The 24,658-nt window shown below is 40.6% G+C and overlaps 1 protein-coding gene across 2 annotated transcripts in view; it reads right to left on the bottom strand.

The window, feature by feature from the left end:
• CYP7B1 (cytochrome P450 family 7 subfamily B member 1) overlaps positions 1-24,658 on the bottom strand; it is a 139,709-nt gene that overhangs the window by 20,003 nt on the left and 95,048 nt on the right. For both annotated transcript variants that reach the window (XM_075085114.1, XM_075085113.1), the window contains exon 2: positions 5,322-5,458. In XM_075085114.1, coding sequence (XP_074941215.1) covers positions 5,322-5,458 — 137 coding nt within the window. The remainder of the gene's footprint in view (positions 1-5,321; positions 5,459-24,658) is intronic.

Consider the following 24,658-nt stretch of genomic DNA (forward strand, 5'->3'; position numbering starts at 1 on the left):
TTTAGAGTTCCTGACTCTTAATTTGAATGGAGAAGTCCATTAGGGACAAAGGGTACCCATTAAAATGTACACATACCCTGTGAAATATCCCAGTTATAAACTCTGGAAAATAGCAAAGCTTCCAGCACTTACAGTCTAATTCTGTCCCACTAAAGGGACAAATCTCCTTTGATTTTAATGGGAACACTACATGCTTAACTGAGGACCAAATTTGGCTCTGTGACAGATGTCCTGAGATAAAGTAGTCACTACCACTAAAAATGTCAACAAGTATCCATGGTTACCATATAGTGATATTTGAATTATCATAGTTATTCTGTATTCTGACTTGCATATACACACAGTGCTCTATGGTAAATCTGGCTGTACTCTGGACTTCCTCTGCGATTACCAGCTGCCACAATTTCCCTCCCAATTACATCCACTGCAATGCCAGTCAACCAGTAAGGAAACACAAGGGATAAACTGAGATAGAACTTGACCCTCTTTTTTTGTCAACAGCATGTGAAGGTTTTTAAGGTACTTGTAGATTTTGCTTTACTGTAACCTAATCAATCATAGAGGTAAATTAATTTTAAAAAAATAAATATATCGAGAAATCAGCATGAAAAAGAGATCCGCAGTTCCCAGTCCTCTTTTCTGACCATTTCTTTCTTCCCAGCCCAGAGAGGCTGACAGGAATTTTTAGTCTCAGCCTCTGCAGGATCTTTGTTAAGAGTCCTAGAATTGCTCTCTCTTTCCAGCTTTCACCCACTTTCACGCTCTTTACTGAGGCTACCATCTTTGTGATCAAAGCTTGGAAAGAATGCCCATTGGAGCAATTTTTAATAAATAGATTTGGAGTGTTATTAACCCTAAAGATGAAAGCTGGCTTCCTAACTTTGCGTTTACGGGGTAAACAATTTAAGTTAAGATTTTTAATTAATATTAATTTAAACCATCTGTCCACCATCTGCTTATTTCTGATGCAAAATATGAGTTTCTTTGTGATCTTTAATCAGACACTTAGCAAACGCACATCAATTCTTATCATTTTTTAAGTAAGAAAATGATTTTCAGCAAATGAGTTTTCAGACAAACAAACTGTTTTAGCAATAATTTTAAATCAAAACTCACTCATACCAGCACATACTTTGAAAAAAAAAATCTCTGAGAAACAGAATATCACAGATCCTGATTTTTATTATTCTCATCAGGTTCCTGGTAGCAAAAAGTAAGCATGTAGCAAAATATAATTCATTTTGTAGAATCAGTTCAGGCTCCAGACCACATCACTGCAAGTCAACAATATCTATAAACACATAAAGCAAAATACTTTTGCTACTGTATTTAGTAAAGGTCTGTACAGTCAGAAAAGTGGAACCCCTCTATAACAAAGGCAGCTTGTTTATGTACTTCACCAAGAACCTAATTTTAGATCTTTTAATTAGAAAAAGACTAAGATCTAGAGCTAATTAACTTCAGTCAGTAAGTTGTTGTGAGAGTGGGTAGGGGAGCCTTTAGCAATTACAGTCATACTCGCACATAGATGCACTGCGCGGCTACACCGGTTACCCCAGTCTCTTCCATACAGGAACAGATTGCTAATTACAAAACCATGCCCCAACACCTCCTCTACCCTGAGCAGCAAACATCCGAACTGGAACTAACTTTCTCACCTCAATTTATGACTTCAAATTTTATAAGTGTGAATATGGTTCTTAATTTTGCTTTTTAAATCCTGTCATTGTCCCTGATGAGGTCTCTTCCCACTGATTGTCCCTCGTAGTGTCAGAGACCAACAAATGCAAATATTTCCTAAAGTTACCAGTTGTTATTTGGTATTTTAAAATGCAGCTTCCCCTCCTCCCCTCCTATGCCCTTCCATTGCAGCTAATGCCAAGAACCATCTCTTAAAAGTAGCCTTTTCTGAAACTGAACCAAAATCTTGACGTTCATGACTTTCCATCAGAGTACTGGTAAAGGTAAATGCCAGATCAGTCAAAAGTAGAGGTATATCACACACTCCACAAATCAGGAAGCCTCAAATATTGAAGGTATTTATATAGAAACCACTGGGGACCGAGCCTTTCCTTGTTAGACTGTAAAAAAATCCTTCAACACAAAAAACTAAGTAGACATGTCCACACAGAAATGCCACACTCCAAATCCCAACAGTTTATGCCACTGATCTGTTTTATTTAGTACCACAGAAAATAGTCAAAAGAAGAGATGTATGCTCGTTTCTGTAAAAAGCCCTCTGATATTTTTTTTTTAAATATGGATACAGAGAATTCATATTTCCCCATCCAATCCTTCAGCCTGCATTACACCCATGCTGTAAATAGGCTGGTTATCTCCCTTTAGTTTATACAGTCTCCTAGAAATAGAAGATTGATGTGGAAAATATGAAAATTGTCAACTTTGGTAAATCTGAGCACGGAAGCCAGTATTTGTATGATAGTTAAGAAATTACTCGAATAATGCATTCTGGAGCTTTTTAATGCTAATGATGAAAGACAAGCGTTTCAGATGGCATCTAATGATGGATGTTATTTCAGTAATGCTTGCAGCAGGCTTCAGCTTGGTAAGGAGTTAATGTAAATTACCTTTTGCCTAAAAGAGTAAAATGTGATATGTTGCTGTAGGTGTACCATGATTTAAAAGGAAAGAATGACTTAGCAGTATTTGAAAAGGCAAGTGTGCTTAGTAAAAAAAACTAAGATTATTTCATTGAAAGTTGAGTTAGTCTCAGGGAGTGTATTGTAAGGTTCAGTATCATTCCTATTAACTTGTCAGGAAAAAGAGACAATGTTTAATTCCGAGAAACAATGACAAAACTGTTTCAAGATCTTCAAGTTCTTACCTAGCCGTCTGCCTATGCTGCTGACCCTTAACAAGCAGGGAGGTTGGCTTAAGGAGTATGATCATCTCAACACCACGGACTCTCTCTCTCTTTCTTTCCCCTCCTTATTCTTTTCTTTTCTCTCTCTCTCTTTTTTTTTTTTTTTTAAGACTATCGCATTTACGTAATCGTCCTCTTATTAGGGAGATTCTGCTGAACTGCTGACAATGATGTACAGTGGTGCTTCGCCGGCGTGACGTTTGGGGAAAACGATTCTGCTGCACCACCACACAATACCAATTAGAGAACTATTTTCTGCGACAGGTCAGGAATTTACATTGTTTCTCATAGAAAGATGTGCTTTTTAATTTCTTTATTAAGATGACATCCATGTCCCTTGTGACTTTTAGGGATGACAATCATTTGCTCATCACATGGGAAAGTACAATCAGCGAAATCGCATTACCGGTACGGGGCAACGCCAGAAACTCCAAGCATCGTTCCGCGTTTTCCAAATGAACTAGTTTGAGAACCAATAATTAGAACAATATATATTGATAGAATTTTTTGACAGGACCTTTAGACACCCACCGGGGGGTAAAGTAATGATAGTCTATATACAGCAGGCTACGCTATGTCTGCTGAACATACAAGAATCATCTTTGTCAAATCAGTAAGACATATAGAAATCCTGTATGTCTTCAGATCAGGACATGATAGGAGGTACTAACTAGCTTCGGCTTCTTCTTTGACTTGTGGATGACAAACTGTTTCTTCTTAGTGAAGTCCTGACGATCAGTATTTTTATACTGAAAAAAGAGGCCTTAAAGTGGTATCTCTGATATGACAAATCCACAAAATCAAAGATTTCCCTGCATAAAGCTGAAATGCTATGCAGAACTCACTCTGTTTACCTCAGTCTCTATGAAGGAAGGTTTCCTCAAAAGACCGGAGCACAGGCAGATAAGTTGAAACAGAATTTTGTTTATCATGCAAATAGAAATTAATGAAACTATATTACGCTTATGGATTGCTTAAAGACACAAATCCCTAATCATAGTCTTTCATAAGATAATACAGAGGTGAAAGAGAAAGAAATATTTGATTAAACACAGTAAGGATTCTAAAGTATGACTCTATCTGGTTTTATGAAAATACTAAGGTAGTCTCTGAATTGTAATTATTAATCTGTATTCGTACGAAGCCATAACTGTATATAGTGCAAATGTACATTAAAAATAAAAAAAGACTGTATTTAAAAAAAAGTTGGTTTTATAATGTGTCAAACTCACTTGGAAAAAAGGGTGGAAAAAACCCTAAGCATTCCAGTTTCCAAAGAAAAAACTCTGAATGAATAAAAAAAGCCCCCACACATTTAAAAGCAATAAAAATGATCTTCCAAAGGAAAAAAAAGAACAGACCGGGTAATAGGAAGAAAAATTTTATTAATTAAACATATGGTTTGCAATTTAATTAATCAACTTTTTAAGAAAATAATTATTTTTATTCCAAGATACTACTTATATGGAAATATAGAGCTAGTGTTACTGCCATGAAATTACAAAGTAAACTTTATACTTCACATTTTTATCTGCAACCCTCTAAAAATACAGGGGTAGCTAAAAACAAGATACTCTTAACTCTAAGGTTGATCATTTGAAAAAGGACATCAGCATGTAAAGGGGTGAAAGATCCACTACATCCACTGACACTAACAAGAATTGGTCTTTTTCTGAACAGGGGAAGATACTGAATTTTAAGTTGATTTTAATAAAAAGTACATCTGTGTGTGTACACACATATGTAAATTTATATATTTAAGTTTTATTCAAGATTCCAGTTTCATTCTATGTTTTCCTTCTACAGCTAAGTGTCTATGTGAACTCACTCAAATGTTTGTATTCGAGCTAGTGTAGTAATACAGCTATAAATACAGAAAGCAGCAAGGTTATATCATACTTTATTATATTGTTATTTTCAGCAAGCATGATCAGAGAAAGAGGCTGGCAATGGGAAGTTTCTGTGTTCCAGTCCTGATTGTATCACTGAGTCAATGTGTCATTCATTCCCTTGTGTTCCTGTCAACCAGTTGTAAAATGTGTGAGAACATATTCTGCACTTTTTTTCTAAGTGTTTTCTAAATTTAATCTGATATTTTTCTGTGTGGTGTCAAGATGATGTTAGTTCTCCCTTCTTTAGGAAAAAAAAAACCCAATACACAATTAAATGTGCTGGCAAACTCTATGTTCATACATTACATGCCTACGAATTCTGTCAATATGCATATACACCTATACATGTACATAAATCCACATGCTCATAATTATATCCTATGGATACTTACTATGCACACAATACATTTGAATTTAATTATTTTTTATTGGTCTATGCTATGCAAAAATGTTTTTGGTTAAGGAAGATTCTAAACTAAACATTTGGATTAGTATATAATTTAACTGATGGAAAAAATAAAGAGAAATACTAAAATATTTCTCACCAGCAATATATACAGTGAAAATATCTCCAAGTTTCTTTTGCTGATCCAGTAAGAATTTGAAAGCATCTTTTCTAAAGATCAAAGCCTTCCCAAGGTAAGGTATCCAGCCATTTATTAGTGGGGGTTCTCCAGTCTTCCTGTTAAAAACAGAAAAAAAAAAAAAAGGAATTAACCTTGACATGAAAGCAACTCATCTTTATATCTATTTATATATTACACTTAGACCCACCATCTACATATATAATTCTTGCAATGTATAATATGTTGTACAGAAAGTTCTTCAGATATGACGGCAGGTTAAATCTAATCACACCTCTGAGCACAGAAGGCTCTGTGTGGTGATTAGGAAAAATAAGTGAGAGAAACTGAGATGCATTTAACTACAGGTCATCCAGTTATTACCATCAAGTTAAGAACACAGAAAAATGACATTCGGCAGAAAATCTCCCAGCAAAGAGTCCTCTCATTTTCAATATTTGGAGTGTCAGAGGAAGATGTATTGGAAGGCAATTATGACAGATTTAGGTAAATAGGACGCCAACATACCACACAAAACAACTAGCCTTACAGATAATGCATTAAGAATTTCAGTTCAGCAGCACACAGACCAGCTACCATTCCAACTAAATATCTTTAAAATATAGAATAATGATAGAGGCCAAACGTTTACCATAATAAATCTTGGTCTCCATATATTTATAGTATCCTAAGCTAGGAATGTGTATGAACAGTTTAAGATGAAATTCTAGATAACGATATTTGCATCCCGTCTAAAAGAGCCACGGTGTGTTAGTTATGTTTATGGAATAGTATAAAATACCTTTTAAAAATCTAATAAGTTACATTTTTCTTTAAAAAGGAAAAAAAGATTCCCACACTGTCCTATTCCTGACTGCAAGTAAATGTCTTTCCTTCGTGCTGGTCTTTAGTTGCTTGAATCTGATTTACAACAAAGAAACATAAAGCGTGCTTGCTCTGGAAAGGATTAAAACAAATATTCACGAACAACTCTGCTGCTACATCCCATCTGTGAAGGTGACTTATACTACATGCAGAACAACTCATTTTGATTAAACACAAGATATTTACTAGCTTGGATCTAATCAAAGATCAAGGGATCACAAGCTTTACTACTATCATACACAGCATGGATTTTTATGTAGCTGGATTAACCCTATCATAGTCACATTCTCCCTTAAACTGCCGTAACAGAAAATTTAAAAAAAAAAGGTCAACATGACATGCTGCATTTAAAATTTTTATTTTCATAATTGAAACTTTCTGAGCAGGAAATTACAAGGGATTTGATCTCTCACTTTAAAAAGTTGCTATAAATCTAATTTACAGATAAACAAACGTGGCCAAACCAAGTTGCATATCCTGATCTCTTTCTGTTTAACGGACTGCTAATTCTGAGTGTTAATTTTCAAGAACATCCTTTTGTCCTCTGGAAAACCAGCAACCCTCTGGTCCAAACCTGACAATCTCACAGCAGACACGTTTGCCCTGGCTTTTTTGTTTCTTCGGGTTTTGTGGCTTTGGGGTTTTGTTTGTTTTGTGGTGGTTTTTTTTGTGGGGAAGGTGGAGCACCTCTTTTTTCAATACTGCCCATAAACACTGCATTATCCATCCTCTAGCAGTCAAATAACACTACTTACTCAAGTCGTCCACAAAACTTTGTAACGGTTAATTCTGTATTAAGTGAATACAAGAAAAGAACTAATCTGAGATTACACGAGACGGATCACCAGCCCTGGAAGCACAACAGCCCACTCGATACCCTCAATTATCCTCTCCAAGCCCATAAAGAACCTGGATGATTTACCCATTCCCCCCACCCGACCCCCCCAACTATTAAGTCCTGAGAGCAGCCTCCCTTCACTTCCCGGGCTGGACACTACATCCCGTAAGTTCCATCCTGACAAATATTTAGATAGGCTTTTTGTCATCTTCTAATTGAATGCATCTAATTTCACCCTCCACGTTCTGTCATTCGGTCAGAAGCTGTATTCTTCACAAGCTCTCCGCCGGGTAAAAAGGAGGCAGCTCAGAAATCCAGGGGAAAATTAACTTAATGCTCCAAGTCTGTGGGATCACATCAGGAAGACATTTTGCTATTGCAAAGACGTGAGGGTCATCGTTTGCTTCAGACATGTTTAGCTCAGCAGCAATAAGCTTAACACTGTTAAACACCATGTCAAGGCTATGTGGCTTTCAGAGGAAAATATAACACCAGTTCAACTTACGACCCACAGCAGACTGATAACAGAAATGCGTCTTCATTTCTAGCTTTCCTTCTCTTTGGAAGGTGGAGGTCATCTTCATGACTTATAGATGTCTGCCAACACACAGCAAAGAAAAGAGAGCTGCGTATATTTTAGTGCCTCCCAAAGTACAATGCTTCGCTGCACAAACTTTTAAGCAGTGCAATTCAGCTGACCCCAGCTTCCTTCAGGACTCTCACCCGCCTCCTGGGTTCCTCCAGAAGTTCCCATCATCTTCAGATGCTACACTGAACCATTAACAAAGCCCAGAGAAACTTCTACTGGTTAATTAATTTGTTGACAAACTTTAACGCTGGACTCACACTTCACAGCTGTTGTAAAATTTGATAATTAGGCAAAGTATTAAAAATGTTAAAATTAAACTCTTCTCATTATATATTTTATCAAATGTAAAATACAGTTAAGAAATATAAAAAAGCAATATGAAGTGCTTCGATGGCAATTTAAGGCAGCAACTTTGTAAAGTGAAGCATTCAGAACATCTTACCAGATTATGTTTTATTCAGTCCTGGTTTAACTGCTTAAATTTTAATTCACTTAGCACACCTTGTAATATTCCCAGGCCTTTTTGCTCCACATTCCTATCTTTTTTACAGACTGGGCTGCTTGTGCTTATATACAGGAATATCTTGTCTGAGACGCCTCTCTGAAGTCAGTAAGACTCAACAGACAAACTTCTCACAAATGTGAGTGAATTTTACAAATAAAGCATCAACAACATGTCCAATGCCATCTATAAGTAGACGGATCAGTTACAAAGTGGAGGGAAAGCAATGCAGTTGTATTATCCATCGTTGTTAAATGGATGATTTCAAATGGCATTATGCAAAAATCAGCTGGCTACAAATACAGCCCATAAATAGAATTAACAGATTTTGATAACTGTAATTTTTCTTTGCTTTCACAGAGAAAAGATACTTCCTTGTTAGCAAGTAATAAAGTTGAAATGTCTACTCGGTCAAAGAAGGAAAGTTTCATTGTTTAGTTTCCTTAAGGGAGATTTTCCAGCTCACCCAAACCACAAAAGTCACTGACTCTGGCATGATTATTTAGCTACTGAGGTAAGGCAGTATTAAAAAATGTGGATGTTGTACCTATGTCTCACTTATGCTAAGCAGCAGTGATGCAACAAAGCAGCAGAAAAATCATCTGCAATACAAATTATATGAAAAATAAATTTAAAATATATTTTTTAAAATCCAACATCTTTAAACATTATGTTTCCTGTTAGTGAAAGGGATTTATTTGGGAAACCCAAATAAGGTAATTTGTTAAGCTCTCTGAACATTAACCTTTTTTATTTAATTGTAAAGAAAATACCCTAAAGATTCACAAACAAATAGGCTTTGTCAACATTATCTCTCACAGAAATATTATTGCTTTATAAAAGCACACAAGACTCTTCTTTTGCTGGTTACACCACTTCAGCTCCTCTGCAGTGCTGGGCGCAGGATCAGTGTAAATGAGAGGAGAATCCTTCTCATTTCACTGGTTATTTGTATTCCAAAGGAGCAGATGCCTTCCAAATTATGCAAAAATCCACAGCGCATCTTGTACTATAGCAGATGAACAGGTTAATTTTTCTCTTTGCACATAATAAATCATAAGTGCTTTAACACCCATAGTCGCATTTCATGAACATAAACCTTCTGTTTAATAATGTCTGTTTACAACTAGAATCAGACATACAGTAATCTCTTGCCTGGGATAAACATTAATCCAGATCTGTCTAGAAAAATTATACAATTCATTACCATAAGTAATCTCTATTGTGCCCTGTGCTTAACCTTAATCTTTTTTCCTGTCCTATAATCTTGCAAATCCACCGGTGGTGTATGATTGGCATCTGGTGTTAATGCAGCCTTCACTGCACACAGCGCAGCTGAAAAAGCCCTACATGAACACGTCACTCTGCAGGGTACGACCGCTTCAGCTGACCACTTCTCAACAACTTTCATCAAAGGGTGAAAAAAACAGCAAGCTGGGGAGAAGAAGGTCTAACAATACTGTTTACCACCAAGGGTCGTTTACCACCACACCATTTGTCACATCCACAAAAATTAAAGGTATTGGTCTGATTTTCCCATAGCGCCTCTGGTCAAACTGTCACATACCACATCCAAGCTGGAACACACCATGCTGGGGGACTTTAAGGAATGGAAATAGATGGGTACAGAAGTAGAACAAAAGCTATTATGAACATGTCAAGACAGTTTGAGATTATTCACAGGCTTGATCACAATATTTAAGCAACAAGACATGACAGACAGTGTCTTTCCAGGGGCTTATGAACACTCAAACTGTGAGGAAAAGAATGAGGCCAAAGGCTTCAACCCCAAGAAAGGTAATCCCCAGAAATGTGGTGTCTGGAGTGTCTTCTTGTATTATGAGAGAGACAGCACAGGAAACTTAGGACAAGAGAAAGCCAGCAAGCCTATCTTCCTATTTTTTTCAATTTAGCAGTTACAGTTTTCCCCTCAGACCTCCTCATAGCATTAGGTGTTTTGAACCTATGAGGACAGAAAAAATATTATCTTCCAAATATCTGTCCACAACACAATCTTTTGATATTTATAAAATGGTGCATGCCTTAAATAACCCGTCTAGATTATCTGCCTCTGTGACTTCCTGGAACTCTAAATTTTCCAGGATAAATACATGTGGTATGAAAAAGTATTCCCTGCAGAAAAAGCCAGACGAGTTTTAGCAATATACAGCCTTCTACCTTTGAATTCTCGGCTTACATACCTCCTACAGAGGTAAGGACCAGATGCTGCTCCTATCTGATCACTATTTGGAGGCTTATGTGGAGTAAATGGATGCATTAGGCCAAGTCTTGACATAGAGATGCAGACATGGATTGACTCAGCGAAGGAACAAGAGCCCTGGGATGGAAAAAACCTCACACTGCTGCCTCCTATACTTTTGCCTAGGTAAAGTGATTTCACGCTGCAGTACTGATAACCTTCTCTTTTTCACTAGCATAAAGATCACTCGTAAAAGAAAAGAGAAAGACAGGAAAAATTAGCAAATATACTTTAGAGCACACCAAGGAGAGAAGATTTCATCTGCGCTCCCAAAAGGAGCAGTACAGCAAGGGTAGACTCTAGTGGTAATGTGAGACAAACTGGGAGAAATGCTGACAAAAACAAGCCAACCAACCAACCAGTGAATTATGAGAGTGATTTTCTTTTTCCCACAGAAAAAGGCAACACTTCTGTTGAAAGCTTTTCATGTCAAGAACTTCTGGGATGCTAATAAAAATATATTTTTTAATGTAAAATCATACAAGCCTTTTGTTGATAAGATCTCTTAACTTGTGTTGTAATCCGTTCATCAAAGGAGCCTCTTCTTTTTTCTCTTGTCCAGTAATTTCATTTGGGTCACCCCTAAATATCCCAAAATAATATCAATAGTCAACAACTCATTCAGTAGCTCTCAAATATCACTCTCTAGGAAATCTTATTCCTTTGCAGTTTTTTAGGCTAAATTATCTCAACAATTGTAGGTTGACATTGTACATGCCAGCCCTTCACACTTCAAACTTGTGGTGTGCTGAAGGACACATCCAAAAATGCAACCACTACCTGTAGTGACTGGTTGGGACATTGCCTAAAAAGCCAAAAGGCAAGTAAATACCATTGTGAGAAAGTCATCTGAACAGTTCTACAATGGAAGCCCTCTGAAAAAGCCCTTTTGCCTCAGGTTTTATCAGAGGCTGAAAATTCCCAGAAAGGTCCTACACAAAATGTAATGTAACGTTTCATAACAGCCAGGATAGGACTCATGGAAAAGGCAAGGCCTGGCCAACGTGACAATAAGTCAGCAACATTAAAAGTTAATATAATTTCAGTGCTTATGGCCCCATCCTTGAAATCCTACTTTGTTTCTGCTCTAGGTAAGGTCAGTGAGAGCAGCCACGACTACTCAACACCTTCCTTGACAAAGCCCTAGCTTATTCTATTATGTTTTACATTTGAGATCACTTGCCCAGCCAGGGCTTTTCCTTTCTTAATTCAGCTCTAATCAAAGAAAAAGAGGCTAAGAAGGGGTTATGAGAGGTTATTTATTCCATGCCTCGTATCCCAGGTAGGGTGCTGTTTTGCACCGATATCTTCCCTCATATTTGTCTATGCTGTTCTCAAAGACACTCAGTAACAGAGTCTGTACAGCCTCCCCAAGCAATCTGTCCTTATTATCAGAAAATTTCTCCTCATATCTAACCTTTATCTTCATGTCATACCTGAAGCCCACTACTTCTCATTCTGCCTGTGAAGGATAAAAGAATAAATGACTCCACTTCTGCAGGAGCACTTAATGTATTTCAAGGTACTTATTATGTTCTCCCTTAGTCCTTTTCAGGTTAGACAACCTCAGTTTCTTCCAGTATTTCCTCATAACTATTTTCTAGACCTCCACATACTTATGTCACACCACACCCCCCCTTGGTTCTCTAACGTTAGCCCACACTTTCCTCTACGGCAGTGTCCTGCACTGAGCTCAGTGGAACAATTACCTCTTCCATCTCGAGGGTGACTCACCCAGCTTTGACTCCCAGCACAATCTCAGCTTTCTGTGCAAAATCACCACTGTGTTGATAAAAACCCAGCTTGGGAACCGTTACAGCCCTCAGCCTTTTCCCAGAGAAAAGACCGTGGTCCTGTCCAGATGCTGTTCATTAGTCCTCTGTGTTTTCCAGTTTGCCATTTGAAATGCTAATCCCTCCTTTGCAGGCTTGCAGCCGCCCCTCTTTTGGTATAACCCACAAACATAAACACTTTTTTCCTGTATTGATGTGAGAAGGATGGGATCAGAATATGAAGTCCACTAGTATTTCCTTTTACCACTATCAGAAACACATTTATGCTGCACATTAACTGACTTTACCTAAGAGAACCCAGCGACTCTTGCCTAATATCCATCTCTTTTGTAAGCCATTTCTGCACTTTCATATACTGCCTTGCTGCAACACATGTTAAAACTATACACAAGAAGTAGCTCATAGTAGGAAATCATATTAACCGTCTGGCCTAGAAATGACAAGTGAAGTGTGGATAAGAATGTCAGCACTCCCCACAGAAATATATTCAAACAGGCAGAAATCATTCCTTACGTAATAAAGAGCAAACAAATACATTCAGGAAATCTCAGAAGCAGTGGTAGGACATTATCACATTCAAAAAACCCTAGTAACAAGGAAACAGAGGAGAATGTTAGATGGAAGGATATTGCCGCTTCTGTGTGCAGCAACTGTATTTTCTTTGAGTATATAGTATATAATTTCAGAAGTAAAAAAAAAAAGATTAATTGTAAAAATCAAATATTATTCTCTATAAAACTGTATGAATGCTAAATAATGCCGGATGTTCATTAGAACAAAAAAGGTAATGAAAATAGACCCTTCATTTAATGTAACTGAGCTGTCCAAAAGCTTGGTGTCTTTGTTAAGCCGGACATCTTTTAAGTTCTCTATAATCACTAGAGAGAAAAGGAGTGAAAAGGCTTTCTGGAAGTATTGGTCTTTACTAATAACACAGATAGGTTAGAGCTGCTCACTTATGTAGCAAAGAGAGGATGACGCTCCTACATGTCTCGTCCCACATTTGTTTTTTTATGCCAGTTTTCCTGGCCCACTCATCTGCAAACCTTTTTCTCCTCCCCATGATCCCTCTGCAAACTTCTGCCCCGGCTGCCCATCCCTCTTGGGGTGCCTCCAGGGACCTGCCACCACCATTCAGCCCCTTCACTCGCCCACTGTTAATTTTCTTCTCAAACCAAGCTCCTGTTCAGATCTGGGGAGCCTCTGCTCTCATCTCGTGCAATATATTCTTAGTCCAAATATTGCCCACCTGCTTTCATTTCCAGTTCAGTCAAATCCCTTCTTGAATCCTGACCGCCACTGTCACCACTGCAGACCACATACATACTGCATGGGCACCGAGGATGCGTAACGGTGTTGGTGAGTCTTGTCCAGTTTGCCCACCATGCTTTCCTGCCTGTCTATACTCATCTGTTGTCTCCTATCTTAGCTGGGGACAGGAACAGCCTTTCTACAGTGTATGTCTACACTGTCCATTGCAAAATTATCTTTGTTATTGAGATTGAATCAATAAAATCACTCCCTTTCTCCATTTCCCCTTCCAGGGAATATTAACCATTTTCAAGAGGCAACCACAATTCTTTCAGAATGCATGTGTGCGTATACACGTGTATTTATGAACACAGATTAAGTGTATATAAAGATACTTATTTCTATATATGCACACCCATATGCATATATGCAAACAGAGAGTAATTTCACCATAGGAAAAATTGAGTGGTGTTGCAATTTTTTTGTAATAGTAACACAAACATTTAGTTTTATTGCAATATCTAGTTTTATTGCAGCAAACTTCTGATGTTATAGCTATGGTGGTATTATGAGTATCAGTACTACCCTTTTGACCTGACTGCGTTGTATACCATTTAGGCCAACAACAGAACACTGCAGAAAACTGTTTTCTTACTCACTCTGTCTACTGTGCACGTGATTTTCAAATACCAGCAGCCCACTCCCGATTTATCGAGGTAATTAACTACAGAAACAGGGCCACTTACTCTGTCTTAATATCTGCACACACATAGCTTTAGATGAATAAAAAAATTTGCATTTAATCTTTGAAAAAGGATGCAACACAACTATAAAGTCTTTAATTAATGATTTCATGACTCCCACAGTTATGGCCATGCATACGCTAAGTGGAAGCACAACAGCACGTGGCGATCTGCAAGCGATTTCCCTCTTCTCCCCCAAGAGCTTCAGATGACAGACATTTCATTAATCGCATACATAATTAACGGTCAGGATGTATATGTTTTGTTTAAAAATGTATTGAAAAATTCCAAAGTATAATCTGAACAGCTGAATAAATTCAAAAATATCCCAGGTGTCTTACTTAGTCCACTTATTTGTAAATACAACTTGAAGTTGAAATGATATACTGAGAGAAGGTAACTAATCCTGTCACTCATGCATATATTGCAGTAAACCAGCAACTGAATACTGTACACAGATGAATGTTTCAAAAGCCTTAAAGTTTGTAAGATGAACATAGTATTAGTAAGACTTCTTTCCTTTTAAAGTATTATACATACTTGCTTCCCAGATCTTTGTTTTCTCTTTTCCTCCCAGTGCTACAAGCCTATTTCTCCACATTCATTCTTTCCTGCTTCTGCCACCAACCTAGATTAACATCTCAGATTCTCAATCTGAAGTGATTTTACTTCTCTCAGCAGCAACTGCAGGTGATTTATTTCAGCAGAAAGCATGTTGCAATGCGCACTCTTCCTCTTTTGCTCCTCACTAGTTGCAAGTCTCTCCTTTCTTCCCTCTTCCCAGATATGCTTCTACACTCTTCCCTCACATCCCTCCTCTTCTTCCAAAACTTCACTGATCTGTTTTCCATTTCACTTGCACCCTTTCCCTCCTTCTCCTTTTTCTCTGAGCTCTGCTCTGGCTCTGCCCCTGCCTGCAATAGCACACATGAGTCTTTTTCAAGCCAGAGTTTCTCATAGTTCATAGTTGGCTAAGTCCTGTCCCTGCCTTAACAAGCTGTCAAAATTATGGGGCAACAAACGGGATTATTTGTAAATTTACTTTTCTAGGGCTGGGTAGCATTACCATGTGTATAATCAGCACCCTTCTGTAATCCATGCTATATGCTATGTAACAGCAACTCATCGAGTATCTAGTCTGAAGTGAGCAGGTATGAAGTGCAGACTTCTACTGCACATTTCTGGGTAGGACTAGCCTGAAACTAGACCTCTCATTATGAGGGAAATTCTGAATGATCTTAAAATATTTCTGTTTTTAAAGATTAAAAAAAAAATCTCAGATATATTTCCCACAAAACAGCTGCTCCTCAATTTTATTCAGCAAATATCAGAATGAAGACAGTTGCGGCCTTCTCAGTGTGCCCACAGCATTTCCTAGGATGCTGAAAGGACTAACAAGAGGGATGATTGTGCCCTCTCCTCCTTGGGCGGATTTGTGGAGCAGCCTGCAGCTGTCTGCAGCCCATGCAGACACCCTGTGAGCTGGGTGGTGGGCTGTGTATCTCACAGGCAATCTCTGCCTGACCTCCCCCTGGTGTGCTCTCATATGCTTTTCCCTCTCCTGAGCCTAAAACTCTGCTGAGCCCATAACAGATTTAATATGTATCAATTTAAGAGCTTCAGTTTATTGCCTGAAAACAATGGTTTGATGCTTGGAAAATATATTCCTTTAATTGGTCTGCAGCTGTCTTTCTTAAATATTTATGTAAAGTGTACTGTGTTCAAGGGCATGAGGATTAAACCTAAATGAAAATCCTGGCCTTGTATTTGTGTGAGTTCTCTGGAATGTACAACATCCTCATCAGTTTTAGGTAACCCAATTAATTCCAGTTTTAGGTAAACCAAGACTACATTTTCATTCTGCAGTCATGGAAAGAAAAAGATTATTAATTTAAGATCATAGGATGGAACAGTAACTGGAACATTGTAGGTCTGAACATGTTTTAAATCCCTCTGCTGTGAAAGATGGAGTAGAAAATATAAATACAATTCTCAATTTTTTTAATTGAGTAAATGTCAACTTGGGACCGTAATCAGAGATATTACAATTGAAAATTAATACTTGTTTCATTGTTTTCCTAAGTTGCTTCTGGCACAAAGTAATACTGGGTGATAAAAGGACCATCATTCTGAAGAGTCCAAGACTTGCCTGTCCTAGATTTACTGAAATATATTGTAATTTTTTTCAGAAACAGTCCAATTGCATAATTGCATCGAATCATAGGATCATTTAGGTTGGAAAAGACCTTTAAGATCATCAAGTCCAACCACTAACCTAGCACTGCCAAGTCCAACACTAAACCATGTCCCTAAGTGTCATGTCTACACCTCTTTTAAATACCTCCAGGGATGCTGACTCAACCACTTCCCTGGGCAGCCTGGTCCAATGCTTGACAACCCTTCCAGTGAAGAAATTTTTCCTAATCTCCAATCTAAACCTCCCCTGGCACAACTAGAGGCCATTTCCTCTTGTCCTATCGCTTGTTACTTGGGAGAAGACATTAACATCCACCTCGCTACAGCCTCCTTTCAGGTAGTTGTAGAGAGCAAGAAGGTCTCCCCTCAGCCTCCTTTTCTCCAGGCTGAACAACCCCAGGTCCCTCAGACGCTCCTCGTAAGACTTGTGCTCTGGACCCTTCACCAGCTTTGTTGCCCTTCTTTGGACACGCTCCAGCACCTCAGTGCCTTTCTTGTAGTGAGGGGCCTGAAACTGAACACAGTATTCAAGGTGTGGCCTCACCAGCGCCGAGTACAGGGGCACAACCACTTCCCTGCTCCTGCTGGCCACACTATTCCTGATACAAGCCAGGATGCTGTTGGCCTTCTTGGCCGCCTGAGCACACTCCTGGCACATGTTCAGCCGCTGTCAACGAACACCCCCAGGTCCTTCTCTGCCAGGCAGCTCTCCAGCCACTCCTCCCCAGGCCTGTAGCGTTGCAAGGGGTTGCTGTCACCCAAGGGCAAGACCCAGCACTTGGCCTTGTTGAACCTTATACAGTTGGCCTCCGCCCATTGATCCAGCCTGTCCAGATCCCTCTGCAGAGCCTTCTTCCCATCACACTCCTGCCCAACTTGGTGTCGTCTGTAAACTTACTGAGGGTGCATTCAATCCCCTCCTCCGGGTCATTCATAAAGATATTGGCCAGAACTGGCCCCCATACTGAGCCCTGGGGAACAACCACTTGTGACCAGTCACCAACTGGATTTAGGCCTCTAGGCCGGCCATCCAACCAGTTTTTTACCCAGCAAAATGTACGCCCGTCCAAGCCATGAGCAGCCAGTTTCTCCAGGAGAATGCTGTGGGAAACAGTGTCAAAGGCTTTACTAAAGTCCAGGTAGAAAACATCCGCAGCCTTTCCCTCCTCCACTATGTGGGTCACCTTGTCATAGAGGGAGATCAGGTTAGTCAAGCAGGACCTGCCTTTCATAAACCCATGCTGATTGGGCCTGATCACCTGCTTATCCTGTACATGCTGCGTGATGGCACTCAACATGATCTGCTCCATAACCTTCCCCAGCACTGCAGTCAGGCTGACAGGTCTGTAGTTCCTCAGATCCTCCTTCCGGCCCTTCTTCTAGACGGGCATCACATTTGCTAACCTCCAGCCAACTGGCACCTCCCTGGTTAGCCAGGACTGCTGATAAAGGATTGAAAGTGGCTTGGTGAGGACTTCTGCAGCTCCCTCAGTATCCTTGGGTGGATCCCATCTGGCCCCATAGACCTGTGTGTGTCTCAGTGCTGTAGCACGTCGCTAACCATTTCCCCTTGGATTGTGGGGGCTTCATTCTGCTCCCCATCTCTGTCTTCCAGCTCAGGGAGCTGGGCACCTGGGGAACAACTGGTCTTACTATTAAAGGTGGAGGCAAAGAAGGCATTAAGTGCCTCAGCTGTTTCCTCATCCTTTGTCACTGTGTTTCCCCTCGTGTCCAATAAAGGATGGAGATTCTCCTTAGCCCTCCTTTTGTTGCTAATGTATTTATAGAAACATTTTTTATTTTCTTTTACAGCAATAGACAGGTTAAGCTCTAGCTGGGCTTTGGCCCTCCTAATTTTCTCCTGCATAAATTCACGGCATCCTTGTAGTTCTCCTGACTTGCCTGCCCCTTCTTCCAAACGTTATAAACTCTCCTTTTTTCCCGAGTTCCAGCCAAAGCTCTCTGTTCAGCCAGGCCAGTCTTCTTCCCTGCTGGCTTGTCATTCAGCACATGGGGATGGCCTGCTCCTGCGCCTTTCAGATTTCCTCCTTAAAGAATGCCCAGCCTTCCTGGACTCCTTTGCCCTTCAGGGCTGCCTCCCAGGGGACTCTGCCAACCAGGCTCCTAAACAGGCCAAAGTCTGCCCTCCAGAAATCCAAGGTGGCAGTTCTGCTAATGCCCTCCTTACTTCTCCAAGAATCAAAAACTCTGTCATTTCATGATCACTGTGCCCAAAACAGCCTCCAACCATCACATCCCCCACAAGTCCTTCTCTGGTCGCAAACAACAGCACCAGCACGGCACCTTCCCTAGTTGGCTCACTCACCAGCTGTGTTATGAAGTTATCGTCCACGTACTCCGGGAACCTCCAGAACTGTTTCATCTTTGCTGTATTGTATTTCCAGCAGACATCTGCTAAGTTGAATTCCCGCGTGAGAAAACAGGCTAGAGATTGTGAGACATCTGCCAGCTGCTTATGGAGTATTTCATCTGCCTCTTCATCCTGGCTGGGTGGTCTATAACACACTCCCACCCTGATACCTGCCTTGTTGGCCTTCCCCTTGATTCTTACCCATAAGCACTGAACCCTATCATCACCATCATTAAGCTCTTGGCAATCAAAACGCTGCCTAACATACAGGGCTACCCCACTGCCTCTCCTCCCTTGCCTATCCGTTCTGGAGAGCTTATAGCCATCCATTGCAGCACTCCAGCTGCACGAGTCATCCTACCATGTTTCTGTGATGGCAACTATATCATCGTTTCCCTGCTGCACAACGGCTTCCAGCTCCTCCTGTTTGTTGCCCATGCTGCATGCATTGGTGTAGATGCACTTCAGCTGGGCTATTGATCCCGCCACCTTTCTGGGGGGAGAAGGCCTAATTCCTACGTGACCATTCTCAGGCGCTTCCATGGTTTCTAACACATCCATAGCCCTTGCGTCTCTGCTGCCACATGGATCTCCATCCTCTACCTCCACTGAGGTGGCAGACCGAAGGGCCTTGCTGCGTAGCACACTACCCCTCAAATATTGGTGTGCCACCTCCAGGCTTATCTCTAGCAAGCCTGGTTTTATCCTTTCACCCCTTCGAATCTACTTGAAAGCTCTTTCAATGAGCCCTCCTGTCTCCTGCGCAAGGAACCTTTTCCGCATTGAGACAGGTGTACCTCGTCTGTTGCCAGCAGGCCTGGTGTCGTGTAGATCGAGCCATGATCAAAAACCTCAGAATTCTTCTGGTGACACTAGGCTTGAAGTCAGGTATTGATCTGCTGGCTCTTCCCGCTTCTTCCCTCATCATTCCCTGCAACTGGAAAGATATAGGACGATACTACTTGTGCCCCTGACCCTTTAACTAGGCATCCCAAGGCCCTGAAGTCTCTCTTGATCGCCCTTGGACTTCTAGTTGCAACTTCATCACTGCCTACCTGAAAAATCAATAAAGGAGCAATCTGAGGGCTGTACCAGGGTGACAAGCTTTCTCTTCACATCTTTTTCCCAGGCCCCAGGGAGGCAGTAGACTTCCCGAAGAAGTGGGTCTGGTCTGCATGTTGGACCTTCTGTTCCCTTCAGGAGGGAGTCTGCTATGACAAAGACCCGTCTTTTTGCTTTATGGAACCAGTTTTGATGCAGGGCGTAGGCTGACTTACCCTCAGTGACACCTCTAAGCTAGACGAACCATCGCCCTCATTATTGTTTGGTTCCACTTGCAGAGCCTCATACCTATTATGCAAGGGCACCTGGGAAGGTGGGGCAGTCACACAGGAGACACTCCTGCTGCACCAGGCAGGAACTTGTCGCCATTGCCACCTATCCCTTAAGTCACGGTGTTCAGCCAGGTGGAGAGAGGATAAGGAATCCTCCATATCATGAGTCCTGTCTTCCTGCTGGGCTGTCTAAGGGAAGGTAGGGTGTGATTCCAGTAGTCTCTCTTTCGCACTCCCTGATGCTCTTTCAACCTACTCTTCTCCTGGAGCTCTTCACCAAGCAGAGTTCTTCTACCTGGGTGCACCTCCCACAGATGTGCTCATTGCTGTTGTCCAATACTGGCATAAAACCGGGGCACGCCCTGCAGCCGGACACCTGGGTGGCAGCGTGTTCCCGATGGAGCTCTGTCTGGGAAGCTGCGTCAGTCATGGTGGGTGCAGAGCTTAGAGAGGCCTTGGCTTTCCGCCGGGTGGACACCATTGCTCCCTGCTTGAGGTGGCAGAGCTTCAGCGCCCTTCCTGCATGCCTTTCTACGTGAACTGCTGCACAAACTGCCACACCATGCCCAGTTCACGATGCTCCTGCTCATGAGCATACCCTAAGGGCTTCTTTTATACATGTAGGGACTTGGCTGCCATTGCTCCTGGTGCCACCTGGGTCTTGTCAGCTGCTGTCATGTGAGCTGCAGGGTCCTGGTGGCTCTCTTGGCTCTCCCAGTTTGGGAACCTCCTATGCCCCATGCTGGAGCATTCCGCTGTGGATCATGCTGGCACCAGAGCTGCTCACCTCAGCAACTAATTTCCTGCTTCAGTTTAAGGGTATAGGATAGACCTCAACTCCCTGGTGCAGGTAATAGTAATTTCTATTTTCCATCAAGTAAAAGGCTTGAATTTGAAAATTAGAAATTTCATTAAAGAAATGCTCAATATTTTCCAACCACCTATTCTAACTGAGTACTATTACACCTGTTTTGAAGCCCCACATAATTAAATTCTGAATCCCAAACACCAGATGAGGCAGCTGCCTATACAAGGGACACAGAATTCACGGAAGCGACAAAGCTTTATGGACTCTTAAAAGTTTAAAACAGCTTCGTTGGGGAGATAATAAGCGTTACAGGTTCTAATGAAAAGATAGTGGATACAGCCAGAGAAAGAGACAAAGATTCAGGATGACTCATCCATGTTACTATTACTGTGCAGAAATGGATGCAAACTTGGGACAACGGCCAGGCAGCTCACTCATTCATCATTCCCCTTGCTCAAACACCTCCGAGACTGGCTGTGCAGCCACTCATCTGGTACAGAAAGCCATAGGTGTGGGTGTTTTAGAGAACACTCAAGGGTGCTCTCTCATGTGGCTGGCTACTTGACCTAGCAGCTAGCCCTTTGCAGCTTGAATTTTGTCATATGGCTGATGCTGAATAGACATTCAGCCCAGATTTCTTCCTAGAAGGACCTTAATATTGCTTGCCAGAAGACAGTTGGGTCTGTAGGAATTCTGAAAATCCCTTAGCTCAGGTTGCCAGTAAACTTGATATTAGATGCTGGGTCTTGTGAATGCCCTGGACATCAGATCCTGCTGGGACGAGCCACCTTAGATTGATATAGATGTAGCTTGCAGTCTTATTTCCATCTGTATGCCTGAATCCCGAAGCATCTACTTCCCATTGTCCCAATATTTGAATATTTGGAGATCAGTCATATTCTGCAATTTTTATTTGTTCCAGCTGAAAGCCACTGTGTCTTACAAGTACAATGGACCTCCATTAAGCCAAAGGATAGATATCAACAGCATTGTAAACTGATGGAGAAAAGTGCAAAATATGGACTCACCGAAGTCATTACTAGCCTGATTATTCAGACTAACTGTAAAGATTTCATGTTGTGTGATGCTCCGAGAAGTCAGGTATGGGGTATGTCCTGGATTTCATATTAAAATCTACACACTGTCCTGTTGCTCATACACAAATGGTGACATCATAGGGATGACAAGGAGTGCATCAAAGGCATGGCCAAAGGGTGCATAGGCTATGCTGAATTTTGTTTCGAGGGTAGGCAGGAATCCTGAGTAACAGGTTTTCCTAGCTATAGCTCTGCTTTGGTTATAAACTTGTGTCTTTACAGAAGGAATTTAAGTTCTCCATCACCAATAATTGTTCCATTTATATGCTGTATTATGTTCCTTTGGCTTTATTATTTTTCAATTAGAAAAAAAGCCTTAAGAAAATGAAAATTAGAAATGAAAGGTTATCAGTAAAAAATTTTAACATTTCAGTTCCAAGCATTGCACCATTCTGATCCAGTGTAGCCTCCTGTTAATGGTACATCTGTCATTTTATTGACACCCCTAAACAGCTTTATTCTCTTTTCTAATTAAGAGACAAAGCTGATTATGTCAATCTATGAACTGACATCTGAGTGCTTTTGTTATAATGTACAAAGCAATGAATATGACTATTGTTATGGTAAAACAAAAAACTTGGGAATTTTAACTGGAAAACCCAAGATAGCAAAATATATAATGGCTAAATTAAAACAGATTCTTCCTATTCATGCAAAGTGCACATGCGATTGTATTGTATAATTAAATGAAGATACCGTGTGAAAAATTAATTCCCAGTAATAGAAAACATAAAGCAAAAATGATACATAATATGCCTGACTATAATATGTGAGGAGAAATTATCAGATCATAAAATATCTCAAACAAATAAATGACAGACTAAGCCATCAATCCTCAAGGAAAAATTAAACTATTAAATAATCCAAAATGCTTGCATGTCAGGACATGATTTCAGCTCCATCCTGCTGCTAAATCAAAGATACCTGCTCAGTGGGCTCTCCCATGCAAAGGAATACATCTACAAGTAGTCTCCAGTACTGCCCTATGCATTAAATGGGGGTGCAGAGAATATCCGGTTTTCACCACTTGCCCCAAGCTACTACACAGGTTCCTCTGTTTTGTGAACCAGAACTAGCTGCAGTGACTGCTCAACCTGGTGAACTGCTAGGTATTTTTAAGATGATAATGTGTATGGGATGAAATGCTCACCATTGTAGGAAGGTCTTTGTGTCTGGGTGGACACAGGTAAGACCCTGGAACAATCTTCCACACACCAGCATTAATTGCTGCAATCTGTCCTGCCTAAAAAGGCCAGCGAGAAGACAGCAGCAGGCAAACCACACAGAAACAGATGATCTTCAATATTTTGGGACGTTAGCAGTTTTCAGACTCGAAGATAACAAGAATCAGTTTTCCCCTCAGTTGTGATCAAAGGCAATAGACAGAGGTTATGTGTCTTTTCTGGCAGCACTAGATCTTCAGGACCATTGCTGGTGCTGAAGCTCCTGGCAGTAAAGCACTGAATCCCTTCCAAGGAACTCTGCCGATCCTGTGTAAGCGGTTCCTGCTGAAGGTACTGGGTGTCCTCGGGACAGAGATTAAACTATTGCAGACTGGTACAGCTCTCCTGGCATCAACTGAGCTAAATGAATTTACACCCTGAAGATCTAGTTTTCAGCTGCTGACTGTGTCAACCAGTGTTGACATACATCCAACCAACACATACATCTTTCTTTTTCCCTTTAAAAACTTCTGTTCTAAATTAGCAGAAAAAGCCAAGACATTATAAGCTACAGTATCAATGGCATTACATTTAGTTATGGATTATAACATCTGTGCTCCCTCACATGCACCCCACATGTAACCACTGTGGCTACAAACTACCGTTCTTCTACAATTTGGTTGTCAAGGGATTGTATCCTTTTGCCTCAGATAACTAGAAGCAGCGAGTGGGTGAATATCTGTGACCTTCTATCTCTGCCTTCACGGAGGTTTAGTCAGTGGGGAAGGTACCTCATTACACTTTTACTAAAATAGAAGTTTAAACTATATCCTTTGTGTTGGATGTGCAGGTTATGCTTATGTCTCTCCATAACTGCAGAGATATGCAAGACAGGAGACATCTACTACTTACAAAACCAATGGTCTTAAAAATCACTCTACTTCCATTGCACATCATGGAATACCCAGTTGACTGAAAATGAAATTTTGGGAACTGCTTTTAAGGAATTATTAAAAGGGATAATAATTTCTCCTCTGCTGCAGGATCTCCTCTAACAGCCCGCTCAATTACCTGTTATTACTAGTCAGTTTGACAGCGTTCCAAATCTGAGGGCTACCCACCAGTAAGGTTGGGCTGTTGACTGCTCAGTGGCAGGAAGGGAAGGTTTCAGAAAGCCTGCTCTTCGGTTTGGAAGGCATCATGATCTTCAAAGTCACAAACATTTTGTTCACACTGAAGTAGCAATATTGGGACACTTTTAGAAGAGTTTGGAAACACATCACACTCTTAACTGCAGCTTCCATCACATATAGAGTTACCTCAGAGGTGACTGACAAGAGCAGCAACCCATCCAAATGCAAAATGTAAATATCTCAAGTTTGGATTACTGAACAAAAAGTTATTGCCGATATTTGGTATTTGAATTCTTTAGAAATTTTCTCTTAAGAGAAAAAAAGAAAGGAAAAACCCAAATCACAGTCTCATTTTT

This window comes from Phalacrocorax aristotelis, chromosome 2 (assembly GCF_949628215.1).
Source record: "Phalacrocorax aristotelis chromosome 2, bGulAri2.1, whole genome shotgun sequence".
Classification (NCBI taxonomy): domain Eukaryota; kingdom Metazoa; phylum Chordata; class Aves; order Suliformes; family Phalacrocoracidae; genus Phalacrocorax; species Phalacrocorax aristotelis.